At 37.5% G+C, this 23,216-nt stretch overlaps 1 protein-coding gene across 2 annotated transcripts in view; it reads right to left on the bottom strand.

Annotated features, from left to right (window-relative positions):
* The window catches only part of arhgef10 (Rho guanine nucleotide exchange factor (GEF) 10), a 137,870-nt gene that overhangs the window by 100,054 nt on the left and 14,600 nt on the right, over nt 1–23,216 (bottom strand). For both annotated transcript variants that reach the window (XM_066712279.1, XM_066712273.1), the window contains exons 3-8: nt 11,385–11,654; nt 10,354–10,644; nt 8,421–8,460; nt 2,689–2,777; nt 2,094–2,144; nt 1,563–1,747 (exon numbers count right to left, since the gene is read on the bottom strand). In XM_066712279.1, the coding sequence (XP_066568376.1) occupies nt 1,563–1,747; nt 2,094–2,144; nt 2,689–2,777; nt 8,421–8,460; nt 10,354–10,644; nt 11,385–11,654 (926 nt within the window). The remainder of the gene's footprint in view (nt 1–1,562; nt 1,748–2,093; nt 2,145–2,688; nt 2,778–8,420; nt 8,461–10,353; nt 10,645–11,384; nt 11,655–23,216) is intronic.

Genomic DNA, 23,216 nt, shown 5'->3' on the forward strand with positions numbered 1-23,216 from the left:
TCACAGCTTTCTAATGCTGTGAAAAAATTGGGTTTCACACCCCCACCTCCGCATTCTGAAATGTGTGCATGGGGGGAAACTTGGTCTGAGTAGTAATACAAAATATCAGAAAATATTTACAATTATGATATATTCTGGAATCAGACCGTCTACTGATCAAAACAAGACCATCCACATTTTGGTAGAAGCAACACACACCCATAGAGAGCTCAAAATGTCAAGATGGAAAACTGTTTACTGTGTACTAATATACAACGATTTTACATAACTGGAAATGAACTTCTCTGTGTTTGATATAACATCAAATAATAGGTACTGGATTAATTGATCTTGTGAGGGGGTGGTCAACGTGTTGCTTTTATCCCAGGCAAAGTATACAAAGTGGAAGTGATAACTATACATGTTACATTGTCACACACACACAGTACACAAAGCAGGCTCGGTGGATGGTCGGATCGGGACAATTCATCCCCACGTCAATTCGCCCCATCATTATATGTTCTCCACTGAGACTCTCAGCTTTCTAACGATGTGAAGCATTCTCTGATGTGAAAACTTTGTTTTTTATATCCCCCCCGTATTTACGCCCCCCACGGAGCTGACTGTAAAACTGTAAATCGGATGCGTTTGAGAATGAAACACGCTGGTAGGAAAGAGAATAAGTTTCAAACAATGTGCGCATTGTAGGAATACAGTGTAACTTCTATGCACAGGAACTGCGCGTAACATTGCCAATGGTTAAGAGGGTGTAGTAACACAGTATATAACTCTGAAATGTACATTATTTTTAACTAAACTAAAAATGAAACCTCGACTGAGTACAGTTCTGTAGTGTTCCAGTAATGGCTGTGTGAAAGTTGTGTTTTATTCCCTCACATTGTGCAAGAAAAGAGCTGCGAGAAGGTCATTTTGCAGTGCAAATCACGTGAACATTTTTGATTTCATCCTGCCCCATGTCTAGTCTTTAAAATATGACAAAACTTGATATTTAAGATCAAGCATATGCTCTTTGATTCATATGGTAAAATAATACTTAATATGTAAAAACTCACTTAATGGAGCACTGGTGCCCACAACATTCATAAGACTTCTATATATATTAATGCTGTTATATTCAGTACATCTACCAAATTGGTTGGCAAGTGTTTAATCAATTATCAACAAAAAAACACCTGTTATATCATTCTGGAGCTCCGATTTATTTGATTAATAAATAAATAAATCACCATTGTATGAGACTCTTGACAGCACAGCTTTACCACAGTGCAGACAACTATAATTATGTACTAATTATTAATATTAGAGCAATAGCGCATGATATAACAAACAAACTTAAATTTAAATGTAATGCCTTCTGCGGATACTTAAGTATTCAGAAGATACTGTTGAGTTGACCTTCAATATTCTAATTTGTAAAAATGTATAACCAATTTTTAGTTTCAAATCCTATACCAATACAGTAAAAGCATGATGTAAGTTTCTCAGCTGACTTCATAGCCAGTGCATTGTCACTTCATTGACTCTACAGTGAGCACAGTGAAACTGAAAAAAGTGTTACAAACATGGGTTTTGCTCCGGGGAGATTTCCCTCTGAGAAAGGAATCAGGAAGGCCATTCTCCGCTCTGCCCTCTGTGTCGCTCTGCTCATCATAGCTCTCAAATTCACTGGAACTCCAGCCATTGTCCAAAGAGCTGCCCCCCCCTTCCTCCCCCAGCTCCACATCATCATAGATCATCTCATCTGGGTCTAGAGAAACAGAGAGTGGAAAAGAAAAACAAAATACACAAGGAAAATATATTAACATACATTTCAATTTAATCAGATTCCCGAGGCATGTGAATAAACCTATAGAACAGCACCTATGCAAACCTATGCCAAGCGGGCTTTCTTTACATTTTACCATAACCACGAGAGGCTTCAGACAACTTCAAGTTTGTCTAAAACTAGAGGAGCTGCAAGAGCATTTTCAGGTTGGTTTCTCACAGATATCTTCTTCATTTAATACAGCAAAAATGTGACAATTATTATTATTATTGTTAATAATAATAATAATAATAATAATAATAATAATAATAATAATAATGTAACCAACCTGAATCTGAGTTTTCTCTGGGAACATCATCGTAAATCACTTCATCTGGATCTAGATTCCAAAGAAATAATTATGATTCTTTGATAATACTGCTAGATCACTGTCATGCCAGTATTCAGTAAAAGTGAAAGAAGAAGTAATTGTAATGTTTCGCAAGTTGAAAATATTCCCTTTTTTTAGTACTTTTACCAGAAATGTGGGGGTGGATAAACTGATAGAAATGGACATTACAGCACTTACGTATCTAAGAAAATAAATGTATACAGTGCATTGCAGAGAGTGTCCTAAATTTGATAAAGATAATGACAATGCAACTGTCATCTGCACCAGGTGAAAGAGGAAACAAAAGCATGATAAGTATAATAAAACAGAATTTATGACATCCTGAGTATACTGAAATTGACTTTGTGCAGTTTCTCTGCCAGGTTGGCACATACATATAAAAATACATTGTCAGCAAAAGGCCAATGTTCAACCCCCCAAAAAGTACAATACAAGAGGTACTCCACAGAGCTTAACTAACCAAAATAAAATGGCAGAATATTTCCAATATTACTGTAGACTGGCATGAACTGACACACGATTGAACACCTACTCTCCATCCAAGCTGTGTTTGCAGGATCTGCGACCCATCTCGATAAGGCATCTTCTTCTTTAATGATTGGGTGTTCATCACAAAAAGCACTGAAGATAATTTGAAAAAAGTGTAAGATGTTAATAGAAAGTTGTGTAACAATAGCCAAACCATATGCAGTGCCTGACATGCAGAAAGATGACAAAAACATTACCACTTCCTTTACACAAGGGCAACCCAGCCATTTTCTATTGTGTGTTGAAGTATTGATTTAATCCCAGCCGTGGACACGGTATTGTGATAAATCACCTTTATTGTCTATTATCATTGTTTGAAACTGAACAGTGATGTGTACATCACTAAAAAACACAATTTTAATCACTCGATGTCATCTGCTGTAAGAGACAAATGAGTACTAACTTTTTGCACAATGTCACAAGGGGCAGTACTTAACCTGAGAGTAGAGCCCTGTTGACCACCCGCTACAACATAACTAACTGTTCAGATAGAAAAATTTGAACTAAGATTATATTTTCTTCCAATCCTAAATGTATCAGCTGCATTGTGCAATTTTGCTTTTAGCGGATGGTTTCTTTTTGGTTTCTTGTTTTATCCACCCAATGTGCAGTGCACAAATGTCATACACTGGATGTGTACTGGCTTGATGTGTATATGCCTGTAACAATACTCCCTAAATATCATCCAGACATCGATATGCTTTACCTATTCATGTAAATATTCATAATAGCAATTATACTGTATGTTTACACTGCAGCTGCTTTGACAGTGTCATTCGATGCAGTGTTTGTCTCTTAAAAGTCGCCTTCACTGCCATATATAGATATAGATATATACACACATGCACACACACACACACAGACGGGTGACAAATTACAGGAAAAAACAACAAACTGTCACAGTAAGTTGTTGGTAGCTAGAGGTAGCGGATACAGTAGCATATAGATATACTAAAGGTGAAAGGTTGGGTATAAACAAAAGAAAGGTTTCTTCTCTCACACATTCTGACACCTAAAATATCCAACAAATTTGGAATAGATATCAAAACTAGAACTCAAAGACATGAACAGTTAGTGTATCATATTTACATTTGAGTTCTGATTTTTCATGGCCATCTGGGAACAGGGCTACAGTTAACCGATGACTAAGAGGAAATTAAGAATCATCCCTTAAAATATGCAGAATAATTAAATTAGCGATCTGTTGCATCACAACAGAAATCACAGACATGATTCACAATTTTACTAGACAAGGATAGCTGCTTAAGAGATTTTATTTTGGTCTGACATTTTAAACTTTAAACTGTAAAGAATAAAGATGACAAGGGAGGCTTATTTGCTTTTTGAAAGATTGGTTATGTCCTCACAGACAAAGCCCAAGACTTGCTTCACTTCTAATTTGTTGTGTCGTATACAGTACCACACCAGCACATCTCCCAAGCGTCAAATGGCAGCTATCCCATTTTGCATAAAAATAAATAAATTACAGAACTACATTTTTCAGTTAAAAATAAATGTCTGTGTTTTTGGAAAACTGCTGAATCGTCATCAGAAGAAGAGAAGGGGGGAAGAAGATGAGAAAGGAGATTTTGTTTATGAAGTCAGGGAATCCCTTGCCTAATCAAGGAGGACATACAAGTGATTTTGATCTGTTCCATGATAGACTAGCACAGCAAGAGGGTATTGTTCAATTACATACTGACTATACTGGTGTAGCAACGCTCAGTCCACTTTGTGAAAAAGTGTATAAAAAAGCAAGTAAGTGTGTTTCTTCGATTTGTAAATAAAAAAAAAGTAATTTAGTGTCCTAAACCTAAAGAACATTTACCTTTAATAATAATTTGTACTGTATGTATTTAAACATAGATACGTATTTTAGTTTATTTGTGTGTGCATATATTTGTATTTGTGTGCTTTATGTGCTGTTTTGAACAGAAACCATTTCCCAGATAAAACAAATCTCCTGGCTGATCGGTAATTATAGAGTTTATATAGGCTTATAAGTTTATAAGGTATGAACTCCGACAGGTGGCAAGACTAGAGATACATTAATTATATTAATTATAGGCTATACAGGGATCAACTTCCTTTCCTAATATGAAGGAGACATTGGATACAAAACACATAAGGCAATTACAAAAAACAGGTGATTATTATTATTATTATTATTATTATTATTATTATAAACTACTTAATACATCTGTCCCTTCATGTACAACATTAGAAGCATTAGAAACATCTTGGAGCTAAAACTAATGCAAAGAGCTTTTTTCAATACTATAACAGCAAGAGGTCAATAAAGGAGGAAGTGAAACAGCTAAAAGCTAAAAATTGTAGTATCTTAGAAAATGAACAAGATGCGCCAAATGGTTCTCAATGAGTATTTCACAGAGGTGTTGACAAAAGAAAAAAACATGCCACAGGTTAATAAACAGTCCAGTCAAACTCTAAGACAGATCAGGATAAATGCAGAGGAGGTACTAAGGGGACTAGCAGAACTGAAAAAACAAATCACCTGGGGCAGATAGTATATTTCCAAAAGTACTTTTATACTATAATTATTAAAATTAAAATTATGTATAGGCTAACTAAAATATTCTAATTAGGGCTGTGCTGGTAAACGGTATACCGCATAACCACAGTGTCAAGCCCTTACCGAGGTGTTTTTTATTAATGTATTGATTCTGAAGCCTCTGTTTGGTGATGTCACTGAACTGTGGCGCAGGAGATCCGGGAACAAATTACACTGAGGCCACTGCATGAGCAATTGCCTATAACACCAGATTAAACATTAGGGCATTGATTCCTATTTATAGTCATCTATTTTATTTATTTTTATCAGTGAGCTATTTTTGTTTTTGTTTCAGTATTTAGTATTGTTATGCTAGAAGTGTGTGTTTGCATACAGTCACACGCATATCAAGCAAACTATGCTACACGCACGCCCCAACCCCCTTGTGCACCTCCACCACACACTCAAAAAATACACGCACCCCCCCCCCTGCAATCTTTTCCAGAAACATTTTTTGTTATACTGGTTGAAAGTCTCTTCACATCCTGATAGCAATCAATACTTTAAGTGGTCTAAATGTATATATATATATATATATATATATATATATATATATATATATATATATATATTGTAGCGACCTTGCCTTTTCACCGGTCGCTGGTAAAATAAAACACTTGAGGCAGAGTTTTTCAGAACTAAAATTGCGGTTTATTCATCTGTTGCAGAGGTACTTCCCTTTTCCCCCTTTTTCCTTCAGATGCTCTCCAAAACTCACAGTTATTTCTTCCCAATTAACTCCCAAATCAAATTCAAACTCCTGGCGCGTCACCCGCCCTTATATACACCCCGTCTGGTGACACCCTCCCGTCCAATCACCACTCTCCGGTTGTACCACCCTGAGACGGGGGAGCCACACAATTACCCACAACATCCCTCCCTAGCCCAACACACTAACACCCCACATGTAACACACATTCACACTCACGCACACACACAGATAGACAGACAGAGTCCCAGAACTGCCTCACCCACCCTGCATACAAACTTTTACACCCCCCCACCCCACCTTTGGGCTGCCCTTCTGGCACATACACACAGACACCGGCCAGGATCGCTACAATATATATATCTTCTGTGGGAGGGACAGGACTAAAAAATAATCGACCAATCATTGCATTCGGTCCGAATGTAACGATAGGATGTCCTTCCTGTCTGTCAATCTATATTTGCATACTTATTCGCGCAGACAATCACACGTCATCAGAATGGAAGTTGAGCCGCAGCTGCCTTATGCTCCTTCTTTCTTTTTTTTAACATAATAACCGTAAATAAGTTGTTTTCGTTCGTTATTATTATAATGTCTAACCTGCGAATAAGACATGAGGTAATCTGAAACCGTTGCGATCGATTCCACCAACACGTCTCTCCTGGCGCTGAGACTCTGCTGTGTGTGTGCGCATGTGTGATAGAGGGGGCGTGGCTTTGCAGATGCCTCTGAATGCTTTCGAAACAAGCTGCTAACTGCTGGCCTCTCAGGATTACACACCCTAGCTTTAAGAAAACAATGTACAATGTAATTTGCACATCGTTCTTTTAAACCTTTATTTTATTCTGTTTGTGTTGTGTATTTATTAATATTTATTTACATGATTAATATTACCTTTATTTTGTATTTGTGTAGTAACTACTTCTACTGTTTGATTGAACAATAAAACAGAAGAGTCCACCTACTTTTTCAGAATAGCGGAACAACACCCCCCAACCACAGTAACACCGTTCACCGCGGTGTATCGATACCAAAAATCTGTCATTGGCACAGCCCTAATTCCAATTTGACACTTAGAACAGGGAATGCCAACAATATATTTTTCTTATATAGATTACAAAAAGGCCCTAATACTGATCCCTGTGGAACTCCACTAACAACCTCACTCCAGTTAGAAGCAACTCCTGTTAGACAGCCTCTGTTTCCTATACATCAACCAGGGGATTTGATTCAAGTCTTCAAAATCATGAAAAGCATCAACCAAATCAAACCAGAGGAGCTTTTCCAGATCAGCAGGGACACACAGACCCGGGAACACAAATGGAAATTGGGCTTCAAGGCATTCAAAACGGAAAACAGGATGCACTTCTTCACACAGAGAGTTGTCACAATCTGGAACAAACTCCCCAGCGATGTGGTTAAAGCTGACAATTTGGGAACATTCAGAAACAAACTGTACGTGATCCTTGGATCACTTATTTATTAGTGGACACCAAACGAGCACGATGGGTCGAATGGCCTCCACTTTCTTATGTTTCTTAAGTTTCTTATTATATTGTCTGAGAGCCACGTGTCTCAGAGAAATCTTGACGCGATGCTCCATAAATTGAAGCGAAGTGACACGCTGGTGTGTCTGGGTCCGTAGACATCCATTAAATTTAAAATTGACGGTAGATGAAGCACCTGGTGTGTCCCATGCTAATCACTTCTTTGGTTAAAGCTACTAAAAAAACACCACTATGAGAAAATGATTTAATGAAACATCATAGTTTCCAGAAAAAAAGCCTTATGCAATACTAACCTGGTAAATTTAGCAAAGGATGTTTGCACTTCTTACATGGTTTAAAAAAACAAATCCTAAAATTATGGTTTTATGCATCTTTACATGCTACTGTAGTGTATAAGTAAGATATATAGCACCCAGCTCGATTCTGTCTAGAATAAAATGACATACCAAATAATGGCATATGTCAAGGGTAGGCAGGCATTTATGCTCTTTCAATGTCTTTCATGTGTCATGTCATAACATCTCGGATAGCAAAAACAATACAAAAACACCGGATTGGTTTTCCCCATGGCACCTTGACTCACAACATTCACTGGTGCTTTAGTGTTTTACCCAATAATAATATTTTTTCATTTTCCTGCAAAAGATACAATCACACAAACTCAGCACTGGACATGTACAAAACTACCAATTCTTCACAGAGAGATATGTAGAATCTGAACTGGAAAATCACTATAGATCTTACTTATAGGAAAATGTAAAGATGCATAAAACCAGAATTTTGGGAATCATGCTACATTGCCTTTCAGGCATTTTCAAGCCATAGGAACCATAGCCTTCAAACTCCAAACATTCCCATGAAAAAAGGAAGACAATACTGATACCCCTCCACATGAGCAGAAAATAAGAAAATATTGTTGGTTTGAAACAGCCACAGATCTTACACACCTGCCATCGGAAAGAGTGTTGCTGGTTCCAAGGACAGTTACTAAAGCAAAACAAAGACAAAAATGTCAGCACTAAGAACTAAGAGCAACACAGCATGAAGCAGTTGCTTATAAAGGCAATGACATACATGTATAGCTTTAATGTAATAGCAAAAAAGAGCAAAAATAAAGACGCACATTTAATACAAATATTGCTGTATTTATAATGTGCCACAAGGGAGCAGTAGCGATACTTTGTAAGCCTGAATAGACTTGAGTTTCTCTTCCACTTGAATGGTTGTGTTCTAGTGCTAAGTCTCAGAATCAATCACATTCTCGTGATTTCTTTTAGGGTGTTGGTTAGGTCTTTCAGTGTAAATCAGCTGCAACAATATTGATCAACTATGATAGCAATGCACAGGATAATGAAGAAAAACATTTAAAAACCACCTTTGGGACAAAGTACAGTCTCAACAGGTTTTATAAAAATATTAAAGTAAGTACATAATCTAGTAAGGCTGCAAAATCCTTTTTCAGTTCTGATAATAAAGCTGTGTTTAAACCTGTGTCCTGCACTTGTTCAGCCAATTAGGCTCAAAACCAAATCTTGCCTTTTCCGTAGTAATAAACAACTTCATGGCTGGAATTTTTGGTCCTTTTGTCACTTGTTTTCATAGCCAGCTCTAAATTAATTCCTGTGTTTGCCTGTCAGTTCATAGCTTGAATGCCCTGCTTATCAGGATAAGTATGCTATTAGTCTTCTCTTGTAAGAGTATGTTTCCATACATACTGAAATTAAATTATAAGCTTAACATGGTTCAATAGTAAGCTTTTAAACATGTGGAAGTTCGAAGGTACAGATTTTTTTTCAAGAGTAAGATGCAGTATATTTAAAAAAATCTATGTATGAACCCCAAATCACATGCCAGCACAGTACCCAGCTAACAATTTCACATTGATACTACCATTTCACAAGATTCTGCTTATGAAAAATTAAATTTGGACAGTATAGAATGTTGTTTTAGTATAACCTGGATTTTTACATTATGTCAATTGCATGCAGAGATATTTTCAATTCTAAGAAATCAGTATTTTCAATTACAATGGTCTGTAAACTCTGTTGTGCACATGGTTGAAGTCTTAGTTTGTGGGTGGAAACTAGGGCAGAATTACTGCTGTAACAAGCTAAAATGAATGTGAAGTATTACACTTAAAGCATAACTGTCACATACATGTCTGAATTTGACATCTGCCATTATGTGATAAGACGATCTGGAAGATCTAACCTTACTTATACACTATAACAACACATGAAGACATATAGAAATGGCGTGAATCATGAAATGGTGACATGCAATTGGAAGCACATATTCCCCCTTTAAGTGCTCCACTGATGTATGAATTGCAACTGAACAATTTGGTATTATTTTTGTATGAGTTGAACCATGAAATTCAAGCAATTTTGTCCATATTTGAGTTGTACATTTAGAATTCTTTTGCCCAATATTTTACAGATACTAAAATACATGTATGGTATGTACTGAAAATTGGAGAGACCAGAATACAGTAGAGTAATTCTGTCCAAATTATAGATATGGATTAAGCACAGAATATCATTCATTCTAATTTGGAAAGGTACAACCTTAAACTGTAAACCTCCAAATCAAGTCAATTTTAGGCATCCAGATTCTAACCCTAATTACACAGTAATTTTCGATACCAAGCCAACTCATGGAACTGTGCAGCAGTAAAACCCCACAATGCAGGAAAAAGATCATCCTGGCCAAATCAGTGCTTGGGGAAAACTAAGTATAGCTTATACTTCCTTGTGGCAACTTTTTATGGAAGAAACAAAAGCACATGAAGTACAAGAACTGCAGTTCAATGTATTTGTCATCAAATTCTGGATATGAAGATTGAGATTAGGAATTCTGCTGCTGTAAAGTTTTTTCTACCTTCTTCGTCAACCGAGAGGTGGCGGATGATAACCGGAGTTGTGTATGCTGGTGTGATCAGAGGAACATTTGAGGGAACAGCGTATCCACAGGGCACTGGCACTGAATAGCCACTAGGAACTCGGGGACTCCCAGCATCCTCTGGGCCGTCACACTCTGTCTCTGGAGAGGAGGGCTGTTGCTGCAGAGGGGCAATGTCTATCACAGAGTATGGGTTCACTCTGCCTGCCTGGGAGCTAGTTCTGGGTGCGGCAGGTGGAGGAGGGGGGTCTTCACTGGGGTTATCTTGCTCTGAAAGAGAATGGGGGGACACTATGTAAATATAGGTTAATTGTATATGTTCATTACAGTTTTGCTGCATAGATTCCTTTTATAAGTCAATTACTGCTTTGCATTAAACAATATTCTGATCTGGGCAGATACATTAGACTGATCATTGTGATATTGTCCCGGATCAACCTGCAAACTCTAACCAATATGGATAAAGCACTATTAAAAGGCTTGAAACTGGTTACATATTTCAGGTGTGACATTGGCAAGGAGTGACAGGTAGATGGACCCATGATGGACAGAGAACAAAGACTTGCCTAGTCTGGAATCCGCATCACTAGAGCTGAAAATCGACGGTGACATTCAATACAGGGCAATATGTTGTGTAAAGGCAGTGAATAAAGAAAGATTTGGTACAGCCCCATTCAATATGCAGGATAGGTAAAAAGTAAATTGAATGAATAATGTAAATCATCATATAAACAGCACAAAAACTATGAAGAAAAGCTGCATCACACAGACAGTAACATTTTGGTAATCACATAAATATTTCACAGTTCCACAGAATGACTGAAGTTACTGCTTTAAAAAACATTTTCAGCTAGACAGAAACCAGTTAGGCACTTACATATTTATAAATACATTTCAGGAAAATTTTAATTTAAAGTAGATGCCATAGAAAAGTTTTTCTTTGTCAATCAAATAAATACAAAAAACGAATCTGGAACAGTTAGAAAGTGACTAAAATAAAGCAAGCCCACCTCTGAAATGTGAGTCTCTATTAAAGAGAGAACCCTCCAGATTTCCAGGTACATCACTGTTGGGTGTTTTATGACTACTGTCCAGTGGCTGCCCCTCTGAAGCTCTGTCTGCCGGAGTCTGAAGATCTTTGGCATCCAATTCGTTCCCATAATCGGGGGCAGGGGGTGCAGGAGGCTGCCGGTCAGCTTCCGGGACATCGTCTCCACTGTCATCAAACTCAAACTGCTCTCCTTCATCTTCATCTGCATAGGGTAGATCCTCCTCCAGTACTACGGTGTGAGAAGAAACTGGTTTACATATTGAATTTGGTTTACATACATCTCAAAATGATTTGAAGATATCTGCAAATCATTTTGAGATATCTGCAAATGATTCATGTATTTTGGCTGAGATTATCACTTATCACTAGTTTCTTACAATTGAACAGTAATAGGAAATCAGATTCCCTTTCTGAATATATAATTTCTTATGACCTTTGACCTTCTCAGAACCAGATATTACAGGTTTGTTACTTTAGAATGTGTCCTCAGATATTTAACATCTCATTACTCATTCAAGGAAGCTGTTATGAGTAATGTTATTATTGAGCATAGATAGGAAACTATCAGGATTTGATTAGGGGTCCCCCACACAACTGAAGTTCACGCTAGCGGGGGGGGTGGTGGGGGTACATTCACTTTAGCAAGAGGGGGGGGTTTGGGGGAAACTGGGGGGTTGCTGGGGACCCTGTATTAGCGGCCGGGGGCCCCCAGCCAGTCTTATGTAACTTATGCCTAGAAACGGCCCTGACTGTACAGCACTGTATTTAAATGTCTTGCACATTGTTACATTTGTTTTTCATTACAGCATTAAATATGACACACAGCAGCAGTAATGTACATAATAAGATTATGTGTGAGTCTGTGACGACCTCCATACATACAGACAATTATGGGTATTGGGTAATATTTATTACAACTACGTCCACAATATTGTGTTTGTACTGCAATACTACAGGTATGAGCCCCATTGTTTGTCAATGGCATAGAGGTGTGCACTGCTATATTACTAAGAGGTCTGCATTCGTGATGTGTCCAGACTCGAGTGCACTGCACAGTGTGGACTGATATCAGATGTGATTTCGAATTATATATATGTGTGTGTGTGTGTGTGTGTGTGTGTGTGTGTGTGTGTTTGTATGTGTACAAATAACAGATCGTGAAACATGGCACTCGCCTTTGTCCAGCACACTGCCTTCATTCATCCACCTGCAGAGTCCTGTTCCTTTAATGCCGTGGCTCATTAACATATGGTAATGACTCGGTAATTGAAAACATGAGATACAAATGTATTCCGGGCTGACATTAAACATGTGCATAGCGCAATAGAATTTGAATTGCGTGAAAGCCATAATTAGACTGAATATACCGGGTCTACCTCTTTTCATCACCATATTTATTTACTGAATTGAATACGTACGTTTAAACTACAACTGCTTGTCTTAAAGTATGTGTGTAATCTGTAACTGAATATGCAATTTGCTGATGAATATGCAAATTGGTGATGAACTGACGCTGGTGATGAAATGTGCATGAAAAAAAGACCAGAATATAACCGGTTATTACACAATGTTAGTGTGGCGCATTCATCCAATAACTGCGCAAAACTGTGTTGAAACAGTGGGGATAATAGCAAACTGCGGAGCGCCGCATGCGGGTTTACGAGGCGCAAACAGGTTTGCATGACACAGGAAAACAATGCTACATTCCAATGTCGCGCCATGTTTGAATATCTCTCCTTTTTTGTCCAAGTCGCATTTCTATTGCGTGGCACTCATTTTGCATGGAAATTGTGCAAAGTTTGAATATCGGGCCCTACATGCATCAACTTGGGGTCCACTAATGCAATTTTTAAACAGGGAACATGAGTTTACCCAACACTATGAAAATGGTTTCCTCAGTGATAAAGCCCAAAACTCATGCCACTGTAATGTGTAACAGGAATGCATTTACAAGTTTCCAGTTCCACTGATTTCATAGTAGCCTCTGCTGAACCTTGAAGGTGCAAATGTGGTCAGGCAGCATGACAGGACAGGGCAAATAAGGAATGGCTACAGAATCACTCAATCAACCCAATTTACAAATCTTCAGCCTATGTCAAATACAAAGTTTAGTGTAGCATGTCATGTAAAATCTAGCTTTGTAAGTTTCAGAAAAAAAGTGTAGCACAACTTCATACCCTAAAGGTAGCACCACAAGCTTAATAGAAATCCTCAGTCCCTGGCCGAGTAACACCTGAAAGTTCAAACTGGCCCAAGTGCAGTTAGATAGTTTAGAGCAGGGATGGCGAACCTGTGGCACGCAGAGTCGTATAGGTCTGCATGCAAAGCGAGCGACCGTGCGCTTTTTTAGTTTATTTATTTTTTATTTTATTTTTTGCCAGTTGTCTAAACTGATCGGCACAAACCAATCAGTATATTTGACAGTGACAGCACCGCCCCCAAGTCATTGAGCAGTGCTCACGTTATTTTCGGAATATTCATGTTTTATGTCGGCTTCTTGTGCGCAGATTTTCACAGTTATGCGCAGAATTGCTGAATACTCCTCTCCCATTGGTGGAGCTGCGCATATCCACGCAGAACTGCAAAAAGCTGCACTTCACGAAGGATATGTTAGTGTTATGATGGCTCTTTATGCTGCTGTGCGGCACTCTGGGAGTGGGAGGAAGATGACAAAAACTGTAAGTCTGTCCTGTTGTGATTAATTGTGGTCAGCAACGGGGGGAAAGCATTTTGTTTACCATTATCTCCTGTATCAAATGGCCACAATCATTCATATTTAACACTTCGACAATTTAAAAACTTCATAAAGTTGGAAAAAGAAATCTGTAAATTCTCAAAAATACATGATGCCTTTGATTTGTAGAGTACATTTGTGCAGACTCATACTCATGGTAGATTGATACCACAGCCTTATTTTTTTTTTCTTAAAACATAAGTGCCACACAATGTATATTAATCTACCCGTTTTAGTTATTTTACAAAATGTAATAGCAGTAGATATTAAGTAAATATACGCTGAAAAAAACGAAGGTACATTGGTATTGACTGAATGCAAGAGCAAACAAAACACAAAACAGTACGGAAGGGTTAGTAATGCAGCCAAATGAACAAACTTCTTGTATGTAACGGCAGGGCAACAGGAGAATCTGTGGGACTTTGTTTTAGGGGTAGATTGGCATTTTACTTGTTTTTTTTTTAAATGTACTTTAGCATTATAATCCTCAAACTTAATGCGTGATGAAATGTGATTCATGCATTTTACTGCACTGTATCAATACTGCAACATTTAAAATTATGTATTCAATGTATGATGCACTTATTCTTTATTCTTTAATGTTCTGACATGCTTTGGCATGGTGTTCCACTATGTACAATTAAGGGCTGGATTAAATCAAAACTTTGACCCACCCAATAGAAAACTACAAACCTGTACATCATAGCAGTCACATTTATGATTAGAAGAAGGTGGCATCTTACTAAAAATGAAGCCGCAACTAAGTACAGTTCTGTATTTTTCGAATAGCGGGTGGGTCAAAGTTTTGATTTAATCCCAGCCTAAGACTGATTTAATTTGAATGAGGACTAAAGATTCTCATTGTGCAAAATAAAAAGGCACACATTCCAAAAATGATCGAGCTAGTGAAGTGCTATTACTATTGCTTTTTTATATTTGTAAATTGACAGTAATCTGTGAAAAATTGAACCTGCATATTTATAATCTTTTTTGGGAAGAATATGTGCCTTGCTTCATACTCTGCAGCAGACTCCCATTAGCAGACTGGAGCTGCACTTGCTCTCCAGACTACAGAGGGATAAGTGGGTGGGTGGGTGGGATTGTCCTCTATGTCCATAGAAAAATCTATGTAAATAGAATAATAGAATCTATATAAAAAATAAATATAAATATTGGTAAAAATGCCGTTTAGGCCCTGTATAAACTTGTATATCCCTAATTTATTATTGGCACCCTTTGGCACTTGGCAAAGTATACAAACTAGACTTTGGGCACTCCAGCCAAAAAAGGTTCACCATCGCTGGTTTAGAGCATTTTTGCATCACCTGCTTTGAATTTATACATAAAAGGACAAGGGGCAAGACCAAACCAAATTGTTGACTGGTGACTTAAATCGCATTGGGAACAATTTTTACTCTGTGTTTGGCAGTTTAGTCAAAGCTTTGATTTCGGTCTAGCCCAAGGTCTTCTTGATCACACATATCTGCGTGCAATAAATATGGCTTTAGATCAATAAGCGGTATCAGCAGAAATCACAATGGGAAAGAGATACAAATCTACAGATATATAGCACTTCTCCAAACAAAAAAAAAGCTTCACACTGCACACAAACTATCATTCCTTATGGAAGTGCAGATAAGCTACTAATGGGAAAAAAGTTCTGGGAATCTGTTGGTGCTTTCCCTCAGCACATAGACAAGGTCTATGTAAATAGTTCTATGTAAGGTGCATGTTACTGAACTGATGCCAGTACTAAATCTCTCCACCATACCAAACTACTTCAAAAGTACAGCAAGTGGGTCATTCCATGTCAAATGAACACAGAAAAGTGGATTTCAACCCTCATCTCAGAGGTTTATGAAATTGATTGTATGGTTAGAAACAAATATGGTAAGCACTCCTGCAATATTATTTTGTAGAAAATTAATCTCTAAGAAATTAAACTAATTGTTGGCACATATATTTAATGCTTTCATTTCCTAGAATTCATGTTTTGATTTTTGTTTTTGGAAATATGAATATTTTTTTTTTTCCTGACTTTTCCAGGTTCAAAACATTTTTGACCATTTTCCATGACTTTTCCATTACTTTCTAGGTCAATGTTTTTTTTCCCTGACTTTCCAGGTTTTTCCATAATCGTGGGAACCCTGTTTTTCATACACCAAACCAGTGCATACAATGAGGCCTACAGGTCTTCTTGTGAAGGAAACTGAAGGGTAGTACAGGAGCTTTTTATGTTGGGTGGGTTAATTTCACTGACCAACTAAAAAGCACTTGCTGAGTAATGAAAGGCACGCACACCTGCAGCAGCCTTATTACTCTTTCCTACTCAAACAGCACACAGCACAGATAAGGCAGAGGTGTTTTACAGAAGCCTTTCAATTATCCAGGTTCACACAGCCACTAACTTTAGGCTTCAAATAACAGTGGTTCACAGGTCCCTGTACATTATACAGCCCATTAAGCCTTCAAGAGCATTTTTAGACAGCACCCTTGCATGAGTGTAGCCTGTCATGACTAATAGCTAAAGTGTGGAAAACATTGGTAGGAAAACACTGGCATATACGTCTAAATGTGCTTTAATTTTGAAAGGACTGAACCTAAACTCGACTTTTGTCAGTCATGTACATACAAAAATACATACAGGCAGAGACATTGATAATAATTGCTTTGCATTGCGAAATTGCTTTTTCGTTTAGAACAGAAGAAGAAAACAAAGATTGTTAGTCACAATCCAAGAGAGCTCATTTCACAAAAATATGTAAAATAACATACAATATAGTAGTGTGGTATTAACCAAAATTCAGATGTCCTATTATAGATCAAAATGCCACAGTGTCACTTCTATAAGTATTCAAAATGCAAAATTGCTTAATCACAAACGGCAAGATATTAATTCTGCTCATATACTTAATTTGATACCCAATGTTACCATTTCAAGAATTACAGTGAGAAACACGGACAGCATCACCTGTTAAAAACATGTTGAGCGGTTCCTTAATATTTTCATAAAGGTTAAAGGAGGAATACAACAAATGTTCATTTTTTTCAGGATACCATAGCAACTTGTAACACTGGGTATTTATCTTTAACAATCACTGAAAAGCACAGCCAATCAAATGCTACCATTTCCTTTCAATACATTTTTAAATAGTGGGATTGTATATAGTGGTTCATTAAATAAGGATATGTCAACATTTCACAAATCATAAGAACAATTTAGTGTAATGAACTGGTTATTTATGAGATAAAACAAAGTCTTTCCACCATCTTTTAAACACATTAACCAATTAATAGAGTGTAATGGAAATAGACCAGAAAAGGTAATTTAGGTGGCCAAATAAGTTATACAACAAGGAGGCAAATTCGATCAATTAAATACTGTAGGCCTACACCTTTCTAGTTTATTATTTAAGTTTAAGGCAAAGCTTTAAAAATAAATAAAAACAAACAAACAAATAAACAAATAAAAAGATAGAGATGCTCTGACTTAAATTCTTAGTGTAACATGTCTTGGGAAACAATTGACAATTCATCACCACAATGTAGATTTTGTTCTTTAGTCCCCCCCTGCTCGGGCTTGCTCTGTAAAATTAGTCACTGGGCTACACTAAAATTAAGGCATTGCTCACCAACAAAGCGCCCAGCAACCCAGCTGGGAGATGCATTCTTTTAATTCTAGGCTTCCATAATTCTGACACTGCAGTATTGAAAAGTCACAATACAGAATTCATTGTTCAGGTTCTGCTCTCTTCCATACTTCGTTTCTCAGTTTCAGCCTACATACTGTCAAGAGGCAGAGGTTTGGAATTTGTTACTTAACCATCATTCATTTACTGTGTTACACAAAAATATTATTTGGTATTGGCATGGCTGTCTTGGTCTCGAGTTGCTTACAAAGATCTAGCTTCAATTTTGCCCCGCAAAAGAGACTGTCAAGAAAGTTCAGCTAGAAATAAACAACTGCTGAAATTATTTTCCTCACTCCCAAATCTATATTTTCCATTTGTAACCCAGGTTATGTTTACACTTTTTAGATAATCCCTTATTAATAATCCCTTTTTAGTTTTAGTACTTGAGTAGTGAATACATGACTGACGCCGATTGACAGAGAAGAAAAGATTATTAATACATTAATTGTAACTCACTACTAAACTTTCCACAGTTAATTATCTGTGGAAAAGTAGTATTTTAATTTTGCTAGAATTATATATTCTTCCCTCTCCACCATTATTTGGTTATTGTCCAATGTACTATGAGTGAATTCATATGTTAAAATCAGTCGAGATGTTTTTATATACCTTATGAAACTTGAGTTGTAGTGTTATTTTTTTAATTGAGACAGAAGTAAGAAAACAAACGGCACCTTACTAGCTAGTAATCTAAGGAGCTAGTGTGCACACATACAGTAAAATGGCGTCTTGTTTAAAAGCTTTGCATTAAGTTATAAGCTCTGTGTTATTAATTAATAAAGGTGGATACTGATATTTGGATGTGGTGTATATAATACACAGAGCAGTTAAAGTCATATATAAGAACATAAGAAAGTTTACAATCAAGAGGAGGCCATTCGACCCATCGTGCTCGTTTGGTGTCCATTAATAACTAAGTGATGCAAGGATCTTGTCCAGTAGGGCTGTAGCTATCGGATATGATAATCAATTATTCTATACATAAAATGATCGATTATTCGAATAATCACAAAAACAAACACATTGTTTTATCATCAGTGCATTTTTACGGGGCCTGGTGCCAACATGGCATCCTATTCTCGAGTTCGCTGAACTCTGTAAATACAGGGCTGCGATTTCCCCGAGGTGGACTAGACATTTTACATTACACTTAACCACTTCAACTCCAGACAAAAAAATTAAAACCCTTACCAGATTTTGAAAATAATGATAATAATGATTTAATGCCTGAAATTGCTTTAAAATGTAAATATATAATGAATGAAATACAAAAAAAATAAAATAACCAAATGGTGTTTTTCATTACCCCTTTATGCTTATGTGTACTACATATCCAGGTTCAGTACAGAGATAATTACAAGGTTTTTTTGAACAAAGAAAACATTGCAAATGCATTTTTTGTTTACAATATTATACTTTAAAATAAATAACGAATTGTGTAATAAAAACAATAAACACACTAAAATGATAATAATATTAAACAATACACTGAAAGTAATAATATGCAATACACTGGAACTTATATGAAAATAATAAACAATACACTGAAACGTAAATTAAAATAATACACTGAAAGGCTGTAATAATAAACAATGAACAGTAATTATCAACTAAAACTCAATCTCTAGCAAAACCTGTGCCATCAGCGGCTTGCTCTGTGCAATATATTGAAATGTTCAATACAATAAGCTTGGAAGACAGAGCTACAGATGCACTACAGATGCACTGCAGCTGCGCTGCAGGGCTCCGCGCAGCATTGTGATGGGTCTGGTTGAAACGCTGCTTCATTGCCTTCTATTCAGCACTGGTTTCTTAATTTATCTGAACGTATCTCGCCACAGCACTGTATAGCTCTTGATAAAAACTACATAAACTGCAACTAAACAAGTACAACTAATAATAAAACTAGCAATTATATAAATTATAGATTATATATCTATATAATACGTACGATTTATACATGCACAGGCACATGGAGGCTCTAAACAACATGCGATTGGATAAAAACACAGCATGATCGCCGTCCCCGGCTTTCAGTTCTCATTCTACAGGATCAGCACTGGCTTTGGGAATGACTTGGTACTGAGGGTTTTCATGTGACGTGCGTGTGTACATCATGGTATTGAAGTGGTTAAATGCTCAGTCCTGATGTCCTCCATAGTGCCCAGAGCAGACATACGTTTCAAAAGTCTATATCCACAATTCTACGTAGAATTTGACATGCCTGAAACATGCACATAATCCCCATGTCTTCTCCATCACGGTGCACGTATGTTCAATATCCCACATGTCTACAGCATAACTAAAATACACGTAAACCCGAGTTTCCCAGCTTAAAATCAATTAAATTGTTCAATGCTGCGACTGTCGGTGGCACAAGCATTGGCGAGAAAGCCAACTGATTTTAACTAAGAAATTCTAGTGTGCTTGTATTCAAAAGTCACGTAAGTTAGTCTGTACCTTTGGGAAATTGCATCTACGTGCACCACGATTGAAGACAGATAGAATTACTTGCATGTATAGTTATGTCAAATTCGATGTCAATGTCAATATAGACTTTTGCATAGATTAGCATGAGAAAACCTTACAGCAAATACAACAATTTCGTCAGCGCGATGTCATAATTAATACCACAGTTGCCTATTACTAGCAACGTAGCAAAAACTTGCCGTGCGTTTCATTTCAAGTGCTCAAGTGCTCAAGCTTGTCGGATGTGCACTTTTGGAAAGCTAATTCTGATTTACACAGTCCACAAAGCACCGTACGGTTATCATTCTTTCTCTCTTATAAATACTCCCACAGTTTCGATGCTTCTTCCCCGAGTTTTGTTTAGTGCGGTGGCTGGCTACAACATGTATGTTCAGACATTTTTCCAGTGAGGCGCACAGGTGGATGATAAGTGATGCATTACTGCCACCTACTGCTGTTTGCAATGAAACCGTTGTTCTCACACAGCGCTAGGAATACGGGCCAAGGATATTAGCCAAAAGGGTTAAGATCAAGACGATATCAATTAGAACGGCTTAGAGGCAATATAGCTAAAGGACTATTCAACAGCTGAAATAGAAGTAGACATATTTTACTAGTTGAATAAGTCAACTAATTGTTGCAACCCTACTATCCAGTCTATTTTTAAATGTTCCCAAATTTTCAGCTTCAACCACAATCGCTGGGAATTTGTTCCAGATTGTGACAACTCTGTGTGAAGAAGTGTCTCCTGTTTTCCATTTTGAATGCCTTAAAGCCCAATTTCCATTTATGTCCCTGGGTCTGTGTGTCCCCGCTGATCTGGAAAAGCTCCTCTGGTTTGATGTGGTTGATGCCTTTCATGATTTTGAAGACTTGAATCAAGTCCCCTGGTTGATGTATAGGAAACAGAGGGTGTCGATTAGAGGAGTTGCTTCTAACTGGAGTGAGGTTGTTAGTGGAGTTCCACAGGGATCAGTATTAGGGCCTTTTTCTAATCTCTACAATAAAAATATATTGTTGGCATTCCCTGTTCTAAATGTCAAATTGGAATTAGGGCTGTGCCGGTGACAGATTTTTGGTATCGATACACCGCGGTGAACAGTGTTACCGTGGTCGGGGGGGCGTTCTGCTATTCTGAAAAAGTAGGTGGACTCTTCCGTTTTATTGTTCAATCAAACAGTAGAACTAGTTACTACACAAATACAAAATAAAGGTAATATTAATCATGTAAATAAATATTAATAAATACAAAATAAATAATAAAATAAAGGTTTAAAATAAAGGTCGATGCCTTTCATGATTTTGAAGACTTGAAACAAGTCCCCACATAGTCTCCTCTGTTCCAGGGTGAAAAGGTTCAGTTCCCTCAGTCTCTCAGTAGGACATTCCCTTCAGACCTGGAATAAGTCTGGTTGCTCTCCTTTGAACTGCCTCTAGAGCAGCGATATCTTTCTTGAATTGTGGAGCCCAGAACTGTCCACAGTATCCAGATGAGCTCTAACTAGTGCATTGTACAGTCTGAACATCACTGCCCTTGTTCTCAATTCTACAATTTTGACAATATACCCTAACGCTCCGTTTGCCTTTTTTATTGCTTCCCCACATTGTTTGGATGGAGAAAATGAGGAGTCCACGTATGCCCCGTTTCCACTGGCCCCCGACGCTTAAACGGGTGTTTCCACTGGCTAAGCATCTGGACGGTTAACAATCTGGTGCTAGATGTGTCCATAAGCGTCCGTCCCGCCCACTGAGGATATAATTCGCTTTTAGAATTGGAGGTGTGTGCTTGACTTGCAGACACAGGGAAGAGATCCGATACATTGTGTCGGAAGATATAATCTCAAGTGCTGTGTGTGATCACAAAGAAATTATAGTTTTATTAGCAGCGTGGAGTGAAATCCACGTATAGAGACAATGACTGCTTACAGTTAATATCCGAGTGCATTAAACACTTGGATTTCACAGGACCAGTGCAGTGCCGTGACTAGTTAAAAATAAGCTGAAGGATAATAATAATCAGATCGGTAGCAGCCGATATTATTAATATTTTATGAACAGCTGGCCGGTGTTTCAGGCTGTGTTGTGTGAATGGTGTGCAGGACAATCCACAGGCGAACATGATTCAGTTAACGTGTCCATTTACAACTTAAATTAATGAATAAATAAATACAGCAGATCTGGGTTTCCCTCTAAAACATTAAGGACTGGTTTAATAAATGCGTCCATAAACGCCATGACTGAGACGCGCACACTTTAGTTTTATTATAACCTGCTTATATTGTAGCTGGATGATTAATGGTGAAACGTGTGTATTTTGTTTCAACTGTAACTTGCCCTGGTTAAGGACGTCTGATAAGTAAATTATAAATAATTCGGCCAAAAGTATTGTTTGCAAATACAAATCTGTAGTAAGAGTAATAAATGAAGGGAGTCACGCTGTGCCGTTTAAAATACATATATACCAGCACAAATGATGACGATGATAATAACAATACATATTTGCCATTTAGTATTATTGTTGCACATGGAAACGTATTCTTATGGGAACATGCTTGTCTGAATATAATGTTGTCTATACATGTTTAGCTCTTCCTGATATGTCTGAACAGAAACGTGTATTTATTATGCTGTTTACAATCATGTAAAGCAGAAAGAATAAAACAGACACAAAAGTCCTCTCCACATCAGGCAGTCGCTCGTAGTGTTGTTCTCTGTCTTTTTAAAACGAAACACAAACCAAGCCCACAGTCGCTGCTCCTCCCATTAGAGGGACGGACTTCACAACAGCCTGGTTTTGCAAAAAAAACTCTGGGACGCGTCTGAGGACAGACGCGTCCGGCACGGCATGGCACGACACGTACGTTTAAGCCAGTGGAACCAAGGCAGTAGACTCCTA

Source organism: Amia ocellicauda, chromosome 1 (genome assembly GCF_036373705.1).
Source record: "Amia ocellicauda isolate fAmiCal2 chromosome 1, fAmiCal2.hap1, whole genome shotgun sequence".
NCBI lineage: Eukaryota > Metazoa > Chordata > Actinopteri > Amiiformes > Amiidae > Amia > Amia ocellicauda.